Source organism: Haliotis asinina, chromosome 4, assembly GCF_037392515.1.
Source record: "Haliotis asinina isolate JCU_RB_2024 chromosome 4, JCU_Hal_asi_v2, whole genome shotgun sequence".
In the NCBI taxonomy this organism is placed as follows: domain Eukaryota; kingdom Metazoa; phylum Mollusca; class Gastropoda; order Lepetellida; family Haliotidae; genus Haliotis; species Haliotis asinina.
Genome location: NC_090283.1, coordinates 43,476,797 through 43,488,890, shown reverse-complemented (window position 1 = coordinate 43,488,890; position 12,094 = coordinate 43,476,797). Strand labels below are relative to the sequence as shown.

Here is a 12,094-nt window from a genome sequence, read left to right as displayed (position 1 = left end):
TGCTAAGTGAAAGAATGAATGTCGTTTGATGTCACATTCAGCAATATCAGTGTCTATAAGCCACTAGCAGGGGTTCAAAAATATTTTGAAAAGCCACTTGCCACTGGGTAAGAGACTTCAAGAAAGTAATGTGTCCTGACTAATTTTCCACTTGCCCTGATTTTATGACCCAATGCATGATGTTAATATTTACTGGACTATTTATCAAAGAGTGATAATTTCACTCTCTACTAGCTCTACTTCATTACTATTGTGAACTTTAATAGCTTCTTTATGAGCAGATATGAAATGAAATCCAAGATTATTTGCAGCTTGAAACCATAAGTGGAAATTATCTAGTAGTCCACAGACATGTAAGATACCATTATCTGATTGCCTGACATGAAAACTGACTTGTCCCTGGCAATGGGCAATGGGATTTTTGAAACCCTGCACTAGTCTGAAGCCTGAGTCAAGTAAAACTATGATCAGTCTAGTAATCTCGGCTAGTAACTGTTCATATAACAGCACTAAAATCTAATGATGCTGAAACTTGAGTTACCCATTTTATCAGGATGTTTATCCGGCTGTGATCTCATCATATTGTTACACTTCTAAAGTCCAACAATCAAATTTTTTAGCCTTTTACTACAAGCACCAGAGCGCAGGGCAATTCCAAATGGGCAAGTGTTCTATTAAAGCCAGTATGTCATTATTTAGTACCAACAGAAATAGTCATATTGTGCTCAAATCAATTGAGTACTGCCTGCTCATGGCGCTACACACATTACTATCCCCAGTCATAGGACACACTTTCACTTTCCAATACTTTTTCAACTGCCTTGGGATCATACAGTTATGGTGCTTGTTAGACGCAATGAACTAAACACTCACACTGCCCGAACATCCTCATGGGTTTACAGCTGAGTCAACTGAGACAATATGGATGTAAATATCTTGTCCAAGGATGCTACGCAAATGTGTCCACCTCGGTGCCTCCACCAGGGTTTGAACCCAGGCCTTCAACCTGAGTCAGACACCTTACCACTGCACTATAGCACTCCACAATTATTTCTCGTCGTATATAGGTCTTAAGCCATCAAACGCCAAAAACACATGGAAACACTCACAGCATATCGTACTTCCAAATACTCAGATTCCACTGGCACATCGGTCTTCTCAAAGGCATACTGTTTAGTCACTTTCTGGAAACAATTTTTGGGGCAAGGTAAATAAAGTTTGTCATCTTTAATCACAAAGTCAAACTGCATGATGATGAAAACATGTCACTTACAAATATACAATAAAATCATTTTATATCACATTATGTTATCTTTATTCCAGCCAAATATTAGCTTGGATCAAAGACTAATTTATTTATATTAGACATGCTACTACATTCAATGGTATTATAAGCACAAAACATGTATCTGTTGAGTGGAACATCAATGAAGAAATCTCATGCATATGAACCAATAGGCATATTTTCAACAGAATTAAGTTTCACTTCGAGATATGATGCCTCGCCCAAAAATTTGAATTATTATAATAATAATTTGTTGAAGCCTCAAAGATCTTGGTTACACTAACACATACAGATTTCCATTTGTTACAGCGAAAGTTGACACTAAACATCACATCTAGAACAAAGGAGATGACATCTAGCATCAAATCAGCAGCAGGTGCAAAGTATGATGAAGACCTAGTTGCACCAGTCAAATTCCAGTTGCAACGTAGTGTGTTAAAACGGCAGAGGTATCAGTGCATAAATGTCTCTGTCATGAAACCATAGCAACAGCTGATCCCTGTTAAGAACTGTCATAGCTGTCATGTTGAGGTGCCATAGCTATTCAAAATTTGGAGGAAACATGAGTTGGCATATTTATGTTATAAGGTTGGATTTATTGTTGATTTATTTCTCAAAAACGGACTTGCACCTTGTGCAAGTTAAACTGATAACTAGGTAGTACTTTGTAATACTGGGTTGCACCAGTGCAAGTAACAAAGCACTTAAGCCCTGAGCAGTATTGGGTCTATCATTGAATTAAGCTTACCATGCATTTGAACTTCATGATCTTGTGTTTCTCGGATATTTTGTCATTGAACTCTGAATACACGTCATTCATGGCGACAGGGTCTCCTGTGTCTTCTCCGGTCTTTGTGTTCACACGCTGGAAATAAACACAACTTCATCCAGGAAGCTATCCACATGACATGTTTAAACATTCTAATGGTGTCTCTATTTTGTTGCATTTATCCTAAGAAAGTAAATACACTGATGTCGAAATTCAGTGGTGTAAATAACATATGCAATTGATAACAACACAAAAAACACTACAAATTATTTAAGTGCGTCAGGGCATGGTTTCCGATTTCTCCTCCATGCAAGAAATGTGAAAATGTTTCACCTTCGTTGTGAGGTGAGATAAAAATGGGTTTAACATGGCACTTACTTATGCATATGTGCATGCATGTGTATGTGTGGCTGCTTGTAATAGCCCAGACTCAGATGGGTTTATAGTGCTGGTTCACTGAGATAACACGCTGCATGAATACCCCACTCAGACACACTATACTGACTCCTAGCCAACTAGTCCTTGTTGTACCCATTCATGTACAGAGCCTGGTAGGGGCCAATGTGCCATATTTTAACATCTATTTGGTATGATTTGGTTTGGATTGAACTCATGACCTTACACTCTCTGGGCAGACCCTTAAACCACTAAACCTTGGAGGCAGTTCACCCTTGGTGAGGTATTGAAGCCTATCTAAATGTGTCAGAGGCAGGTCACCCTTGGTGAGGTATTGAAGCCTATCTAAATGTGTCGGAGACAGTTCACCCTTGGTGAGGTAGTGAAGCCTATCTAAATGTGTTACAGGCAGTTCACCTATGGTGAGGGTATTGAAGCCTATCTAAATGTGTCAGATGCAGTTCACCCTTGGTGAGGTATTGAAGCCTATCTAAATGTTTCAGAGGTCTATTGTAAGAAACTTTACTGCAGTCCCTTGCATTAGACTATACTGAACAGAAAAAGGCACACAACTCAAGTTGTTTTACGTAGAAGACATGTACAATTATTAAAATCTAAATATTTTAGATATTTAAATACTTACCTTACCATAGGTCTTATGCATATTACCTCTAGCTTCGCTAAACGAGATCAGACAGTCGTTGATTCGCCATCCCCTCGATGGCTACCTCATGTAATCTACGAATGTAGTCACGGAAGTGACGTGATCTCTCCACTCGCGCGAGAGCGCAGAATCCAAAATTCACTTTTACCGTCAACCGGAAGGTCCGAAGAGTCCAAAGTGGGGAGGAGCATCCAGCGTTGGGAGGGAGTCACCGCCCTATGGTAAGGTAAGTATTTAAATATCTAAAATATTTAGATTTTAATAAATTTTTAACTTACCTTACCATAGGTCTTATGCATATGGCTTCGACAGATGGATGGTGGTGTGGACTCCAGAGGACCATCCCTCAGCAAACAGTGCACATGCATCAGGAGAACTCGGGAAAGCCAATGTCAACGGTCTCAGGATAATACCTGGAACAGGACAAAGAGCAACCCAATAGAACTCCAAAGAAAAACCGACGCACCCTGGGGGTGAGGTTAATCTTAAGACCAAAGGTAAGTAGAAGTGTAGTTACCTAATGGGCGGATGGTCGGGTAAGTTGCTGAGCAACCACCAATGGACCAAATGACTGTAATCCCTCCACGTCTTCAACTGCCAAGTCCCTCAAGTAGTGGGATGCGAAGACAGTTGATGACCTCCAGAAACAGCCCTCCATGATCTGCGGTACTGTGCAGTTCCGATGGAGGGCCATCGTAGACGCCAAGGCCCTGATCTCGTGCGGGTTACTTGCTACCGGATGAGGCAGGTGCTTGTCGTCATAGGCCGCCAGGATAGTCGATCTGAGCCAGAGGGCAATAGTATTTCTGTTTACTTCACCTTTGCAGGACACGGCAAAGGGAATGAATAACCTTTTGCGGGATCGTCTCCTAGAGGCTGACCTTTTAATATAGCATCTGAGAGCCCTGACTGGACATAGCAGCTCCTCCTCCAAGTCATGATGACCCAAGATCGTAGACAAAGGAGGGATGGAGAATAACCTGTTAGGCTGCCCGGGAAGCTGGTTCTTAGCCACAAAATCCCAAAGCAAACCCAAATGAGCACGTCCGTGTCTTGACTGTTCAAATCGGATCTGAGTAACGTCAAGAGCATGGATCTCGCTGACTCTAGCCGCTGTTGCCAATGATAGTAAGAAAACCGTCTTCTTGGAAAGATGTTCAAAGGAGGCTTCTTCTAATGGCTCGTACGGCGGCCCTCTGAGATGTTGAAGGACAACATTAAGATCCCAAGCTGGAGGACGAAACTTGGTCTTCTGGTCTTCCAGCTTGAAAGCTTTGAGAAGCGCAATAAGTTCCGGTATCTTGGAGATCTGTGAATCTGACTTGATAGCAAGGACAGAATTCAAAGCTGACAAATAGGTGCCTAAGGTACTGCCTTTGAGATGTCTAGAGTTCCGTAGGTAGAGAAGGAACTGTGCCACAAACTGAGGAGATGCTGCCATGGGATCTTGAGATCTTCGTGCGCAAAAATTCTCAAAAGAGCGCCATTTGTCGTCATATAAAGAACGGGTAGAAACTCTATGCGCGCGAGCTATAACGTTCGCCACGTGCGCAGAGTAGCCCTTAGCCTTTAATGCTCTCTGCAGATGACCCATGCGTGAAGATGGAATCGCCGTGGATCCGGATGCAGCTGTCGACTGTGTGGATGTCGAAGCAGATGCAACCACTCTGGAAGTTTGTAAGGGTCTCCGCTGGCGAGCCGTCGAAGATCGGGAAACCACGATCTGGCTGGCCACCAAGGTGCGACCAAAAGCAGTCGGAGGTTCTGCGTCAGTCTGATCTTGGCGATTACATCCGAGAGAAGAATTGGAGGAGGGAACGCATATGCGTCCAGTCCTTCCCATGATAGAGACATCGCGTCGACTGCCCACGCCTGTGGATCCGGCACGGGAGATACGTACGTTGGTAACTGGTGATTGAAACTGGTGGCAAAAAGATCTACCAGTGGTCTCCCGAGTTGCCAGCAAATCTGGCGAAATGCGTCCGGATGAAGCATCCACTCCGTCGGGGATGGTTTGCCGGGGCGCGACAGGGCGTCTGCCAGAATGTTTTTGCAGCCGGGAATGTGACGAGCCGCGATCACGATGCCGTTGCTGTCTACCAGATCCGCTAACAGGAACATCTGGTCCAGAAGTTGTTTGGACCTGGTTGTACCCTGATTGTGAATCACCCACACGACCGTGGAATTGTCGGACGCTACCAGGAGTCTGGAGTCTGTTAGGACCGGTAGCCAGTGGCGAACCGCTAGGATGACTGCTTGCATCTCCAGGCTGTTGATATGCCACTCCTTTTCGGCGTCTGACCACAGCCCTGAGGTTGTCTGGCCGTTCAAATGAGCACCCCATCCCAAGAGGGATGCGTCTACAAACAATTCGTGGTCGTGGTTGAAGTTTGTCAAACAAACACCGGCGCAGACGTTCCACTCTACCGTCCACCACCTGAGGTACTGATGCAGGTGCGGGGGTAGAAGAAATGACGACTGGAGGTCGTTCTCTCGAATGAATGGTAATAGGAACCTCTGTAGTGGGCGCAGCATAAGCCGTCCTCTGAGGGTGAGGTCCTGCGCCGACGTCAACAAGCCCAACAGAGACTGCCATTCTCTGAGGGTGAGAGGTAGGGACAGAGCTCGATCCGTAAAGGCGAGAATCTTCTGCCATCGATCGGGAGGGACCCTGACTAGATTGAGCCGAGTCAGGAACAACCCCCCAATGAACGTTAACTCCTGCGTTGCTTTCAGTTGCGACTTCTCGAAATTGATAATCCATCCCAACTGTTGAAGTAGGCGTGTGGAGAAGTCCAGTTGTTTGCGTAGCAACTGAGGATTGCAGTGATTTAGAAAACAATCGTCGATGTAAGGATCGAAGTCTATCCCCCGGAGGTGCAGAAACCGGGTGACAGGCAGTGTGACCCGAGTGAAAAGCCACGGGGCCGTAGAAATTCCAAACGGCAGCACTCGCCACTGGTAGTGTACTCCGTTGAATATGAAACGCAGGAACTTCCTGTGGCGTGGGAATACAGGAACGTGCAGGTAAGCATCCTGTAAATCTAGGCTGGCCATCCAAGCTCCGGGTGACAATTTGGCTCGGATCTGATCCAGTGATGTCATTCGGAAATGCGGGGGCTCGGCTAAATACAGGTTGTTGAAAGTCGCCATGTTGTGAATCATCCGCATTTTGGTGGAACCTTTCTTGGGTATCAGGAAGATGGGTGAATAGAACCCCGGGGAGAGATGGGGTTCTGACACTATCTCTATAGCATGTTTTGTTAATAAAATGTTGATGTTTTCTAGGATAAGTACCTGTTGATCTATTGAGTACCCTCGTGACAGGGGAGTGGTAGTCAACGGCGGAGCTCTGGCTAGTGGTAGCTTGTAGCCGGCTCTCAGGATCTTGCAAACAAACGGGTCTTCCAGGAATGTCCAGTTGGCCCAGAAGATCCCTAGTCTCCCCCCTACAGGGGTCGGATGAACTGGTACGACTGGGGGTGGGAGGTCCCAGTCGTAGTAGTCCATGGCTTCAGCGGCCGGAGTAGGGACGCTTGCCCCTACCTCGACCGGACGTAGCTGGGGCATCCCTGCCACGTTCTTGAGGCTTGCGCTGGACATCTGAGTCTTTGGTACGACCTCGTCCCCTCCCAAACGAGGAACGGATCGACTCTCTCCTGGGTACATATCTTTTCTTGGCATTACCCCTGGCTCGGCCACGAAATGCAGAGCCCAAGGCCTCGAAAGTTGACAGCGCCACTTCCGTGTTAGTAAGTTCGGCATGTTGTTTATACACCGACGGTATCTTTTCATCAAAGAGGAACTTAGACGTAAATGGTGCATGAAGAAGTTGACGTTTAAATTCCTCTTGCCAAGAACAAGCATCTAAAAATCCAGATCGGCGCATAGTAGTAGTCATGGCTAGCGCCGCACGTAAGTGTCCAAGTAGGTCATGGAGTACTCTGCCTTGCCAAGCAAAAATGGTAGTTAAATGATCCACCCTCGAGGCATTATCCTCTGACAAATCCAAGGCTGCAGCGGAGGTGGCTGACGCAAGCGCCGAGATAGGTTTAAGCATACGTTTCAGTTCAGTATCAACAGCTGCTAACTTTGAATCCTGAACTCTGTAAGATGACGGAGTTGAACTTGACAACCTCTTAATTGAATCGTCTAGCGCCGCCCCGTTGTCGGCAAAATCCAGACTGTGCACTTTATAATCTGATTTCTTAGACTTCGACGCTTTGATGGTCGGATTTAAGGATAACTTCGCAAAGTCCGAGTCTAACAAAGTAATCGCATCCGCCACCATAGGGTGTGGTGGAATAAGTAACTCAGGAGTCAAGTGAATCGACGCCGGGTTGTTTGAATCCGAAGAAGGGGAAGGACAGTCCGGTAATCTGTCGGCAATCCACTCAAAGACAGCAGTTAAGGGAAGATAGGTGCCATCACTATCACCAACATTGCCAGGTTCCTCCTCATAGTCTGGGCAAAAGAACTGTTCCTCGTGTTCCTCCCAGGAAATAGAGGTTGATTCTCGTCGCTGACTCGAGTTGGAAGCAGAGTTCTTAGTGTTAAATTCTTTGCCGGAAGTCCGCAGTGGTTCCGGCGATCGCGAACGCTGGGATCTAGAGAGACGTCGTGGTGATCTTGACCGAGATCGCACTCTACGTCTACTTCTGGTACGTGAGTCTTCCTCTAAGGAGCGCCTTGGAGAGCGGGAAACCGACCGGGAGCGCCGGCGCCTGCTACGGTGTGGAGAACGAGAGCGCCGACCCTTCGGGGACCTAGAACGAGATCTGCGCCGGGAGCGCTCAGCCTCTAAACGACGAGCGCGCTCTTCATCCAGCTGGCGCTGTAACATTTCTTCTTTAGTCAGCGTATGAGACACTCTGGGGATCCGATAAGACGTAGTTATAGGAGCAGGGTCCGGCAACAATATTGGCGCTGGCGTTGGTACAGGCGCTGGCGTCGGAATAGGCGCTGGCGTCGGAATAAGCGCTGACGAAAACACCGGTGCTGATGTAAACAAAGGCGCCGGGACAGGCAGAGGCGCTGGTACAGGCAACGGCGCTGGCGTAAGTCTAGGCGCTGTCGTTGGTAAAGGTGTAGATACCGAGGTAGGGAGTACAGCAGCGCCCGGCGTCAAGAGAGATCGCAGAAGCCTCTGAACTTCAGGATGGGATAAGGCATCCGGGTGAGATAAATCTACAAAGGCGTCCGAACGAGTAGGCTCTGGAGAGGAGCGCGCCGGCGTAATAGATGAGCGCTCCACCCTCGGCGTTAATAGTGGTATTGAAGGTGGTGGTAGATCTTGGTCGTCAGGTAAGGATCCCAAGGAAGACGCTGGCGACGACATTCTTCTCTTACGTTGCGTAAAACGTTTCCTCCGAACCGCCAAAAAGGTCTTGAAATCGGTGAGAGATAACGCTTGACAGTGTAGGCACCGACTATCGATGGAACAAACAGCGGACGCACAATCCGGACACCAGGGATGTGGGTCCTTGGCTGATTTCTGCCCCTTGCAGACAGTACAATAGTGTCGAGTCATACACAGAACTGTAACAGACAAGAAACCACGACTTGACGACATGTTAATACAATACTAGGAGGAAAACCCCCTACATAAAAATGTAGAAAGTAGTTGCACCCCTACGTAAAAAATAGGCACACCCGTAAGTGCGGGGCAGCGAAAAATAACAACCACAATGGCTGCCTTCGCTACGCTGAAATTCATGGCAGAAAAAAGTATGCTAAATACCGAAAACACAAGTGAAAATGACCAAGCATGGGCAGAAACATGACGGGCAAACCACCAACAAGATGAACTACCCTCATGGACGCCATGTCGTTCTCACCTCCGACATGGCCAAGCCAAGCCTGAGTGAGAAAAGAACAACACGAGGTAGCAAGGTAAGCACATTAAATGCTTGTATGACTTGACTTTGATACATAATGAGGGGATACAAACCATACCTACCAAGGAGTAGCAACTTTATTGAAACTACACACAGTAGGAAAAAAAACTGCAAACCAACACGTCCGTTCGCACGAACGCTAAAGGTAAAAGTGAATTTTGGATTCTGCGCTCTCGCGCGAGTGGAGAGATCACGTCACTTCCGTGACTACATTCGTAGATTACATGAGGTAGCCATCGAGGGGATGGCGAATCAACGACTGTCTGATCTCGTTTAGCGAAGCTAGAGGTAATATGCATAAGACCTATGGTAAGGTAAGTTAAAAATTTACTTATATGAGATTTCATTTTTTCAATACTTGCATTTCTTTTGATGTTCAGTATAGTATCAAGAAAATACTTAAGGCTGTTTAAACAGGGTTGGTGGTTCTCAGCAGACAAGCTGATTTCATCAGTTGTGCCAAGCACTGTCCACCCTACCGTGGCTCGAGGAAGGAAGTAGACACGTCTCTCAATGTTCTTCACGGTCACGCAACAGCTGACGTGGGTCTTGGCGGAGTCTATCCACACTTTCCCAAACAGGAAAATCACACCTGCAATCAGTAATTTTTACTTTAAAAACTCTCCCAAATATTGCAAAATACATATGCAACTTCATGCATAGTTTTTTATGTATGTGCCAAAACATCTCCGTGACGAAGCTAAGTAACTTCTGTTGCAAATGTTACTGTTCTGGCTTGTGAATTGTGGCATATTGACTTTTGAACAATCTGTTTTATGTCTCCTTGTGCTAGTGTTCAAGATTTACTATTGTTATCTTAACTTAAACACAAATGTCTCCAAGTATCTATAATTCAAAAGACTAGGTTGATATGCATCTTGTCCCCAACATAGTAGTTCCTCATACCCTAAACTTGACCTCTACATACCTCAAAGACTGACCTTGACCTCTACATACCCAGATGCAAGGAACTGACCTTCATCTCTACATACCTAGCTACAAGGACTGACCCTCACCTCTAAATCATGGCTGCAAGGACTGACCTTCATATAACGATCAAGACCAATATAATCTCAGCAGATCAGACCCTGACCTTCACACTACATACCTGGCTGCTTGTAATGATCTTCATAAGCATCCAGCCAATAGAATCGCAGCACTTGGTCTCCATTCTCATTAGTTGTTAGAGGCAACTGGGAGGAGTCAACTTGCACATCAGTGACTGTCATCGGCTCTTCCATTTTAACATTTCCCCATCCAGTTGACAAGAACTCTCCACTGTACAAAGGAAAAATCTGTCTTGTCTTTGAACATGGTTATGACAAGTACTTCTACAACCATTACAACTTGACAAGAAACTTTCAATCTGAGCTATGAAAACAACCTTTAATGTCTTTGATAAATTTTTCAGTCCTTGCATTTGTTACACGAATTATTGCTAAGTGCTGTAAAGAGGGAAACCAGTCTTTTCACATCGTTTTATATGATGCAGGGATAGAACCTGTGAACATCAGTTCTCCTGAGGCTTGAAAACCTGAATTTGCAAGTCCTTGCCCTTGTTTATCCCATATTGCCAAATCCAGAAACAGGGGCCAATAGGTACTATCTTTTACATGTTTTGGTATGAGTGAGTGGTTTTACGCCGCTTTTAGCAATATTCCCAAAATACCACGATTGTGGACACTAGAAATGTGCTTCACACATTGTACCCATGTGGGGAATCGAACGCAGATCTTTGGTGTGATGAGCAAACGCTTTAACCACTAGGCTAAGCCAACCCCACCAGTTATGGTAGGAAACCGAATAGGACACCTAAGCTTCCTTTCTCCAGGCAAACACTCTTTCCACTTGACCACAAGGGTGTGAATCAAACAAATGCAAACATATACACTTCTGTCTCAACTCTTCTGACTCTACTACTAAAAAGATCTATCTAGTGTTTGCTATGACGCAGAAAACCTGTGTATTTGACGCACAAATCATCTCAAATATGCAGTGAATTTAGAAGCTTATGTCATCATTGACGCAATGCTACTGTGTCCTTAGTTCAGGAAATATTTAGTATTTATAAAGCTACTTAAAGGGGTAGTTTAATGTTTGCCAGTTAAAAGCTCAGTGCTGATTAAATACCTGACCTTCCTGACCTTATTTTCTGTCATTATTAAACAATCACAGTTGATATCTTGAAAGTATAAACTGAATATTCCCGAAAGACAACTGTGGACACCAGAAATGTGCTTCACACATAGTACCCACGTGGGGAATCGAACCCAGGTCTTTGGTGTGACGAGCGAACGTTTTAACCACTAGGCTAAGCCACCACCCCCAGTTTTGGTATGAAATGGCATAGGACTCTCAAAAAACATGCAGAGGACTTCCTCTCATGACACCAGTGAGTCATGATGACTCCTAAAGTTTTATGTCAAGGGCCAACACTGTAAATCAGTATCATTAATCTACAAAAACATCACATGATGCCGGATGTATGACACAATACAGTGGAAGCTGGCAAAGCTGGCATCTGTCAAGTTGTCAACACCAGCAGAAAATCTCAGTCCCATCCATGGCTTGTACATTTATCATCAGCTCTACAATCCAGCACTTTGTCTAAACAGGATTATTTCTTCAGTCCTAGTGAGTGTCGGTTTAGACAGCTTCCACTATACTAGCACCTCTATTACAGTTGTATTAGATTTTGGATGATTTAAGGAAAGTTGACAGTAAACAAACAGTTTCTACCAATTTATGTTAAAGAGTGCTATACAGAGTACTAAACTTGCTCCCAAGGAATACCAGTAAAAAAAAAAATAACGTAGTGATGTGATTGGAGAGTGACATCTCACTATCTTCTTCATGAAACTGGTTTTGGTTTGAAATCATAGAAATACTCCATTTTGTCGATTAAAATGGTAAAATGTGAGGAATAAATAAGATGTCAAAAAAATAAGATACGAAACCTCCGAAACGAAACCATATGTGACCTTCTCATGGTTTCACTTGTTTGATACCAAATCATCAATGTGGTCAATAAAAAATGGTATTGCACCAAAGACAGTCTAGTATCCTGTATACATTCAACCCTC

The 12,094-nt window shown here is 44.9% G+C and overlaps 1 protein-coding gene across 1 annotated transcript in view; it reads right to left on the bottom strand.

Moving 5' to 3' along the window:
- LOC137281589 (DNA polymerase alpha catalytic subunit-like) overlaps window positions 1-12,094 on the bottom strand; it is a 78,431-nt gene that overhangs the window by 59,057 nt on the left and 7,280 nt on the right. The window contains exons 9-12 of the mRNA XM_067812919.1: window positions 10,120-10,289; window positions 9,491-9,603; window positions 2,034-2,150; window positions 1,110-1,184 (exon numbers count right to left, since the gene is read on the bottom strand). Coding sequence (XP_067669020.1) covers window positions 1,110-1,184; window positions 2,034-2,150; window positions 9,491-9,603; window positions 10,120-10,289 — 475 coding nt within the window. The remainder of the gene's footprint in view (window positions 1-1,109; window positions 1,185-2,033; window positions 2,151-9,490; window positions 9,604-10,119; window positions 10,290-12,094) is intronic.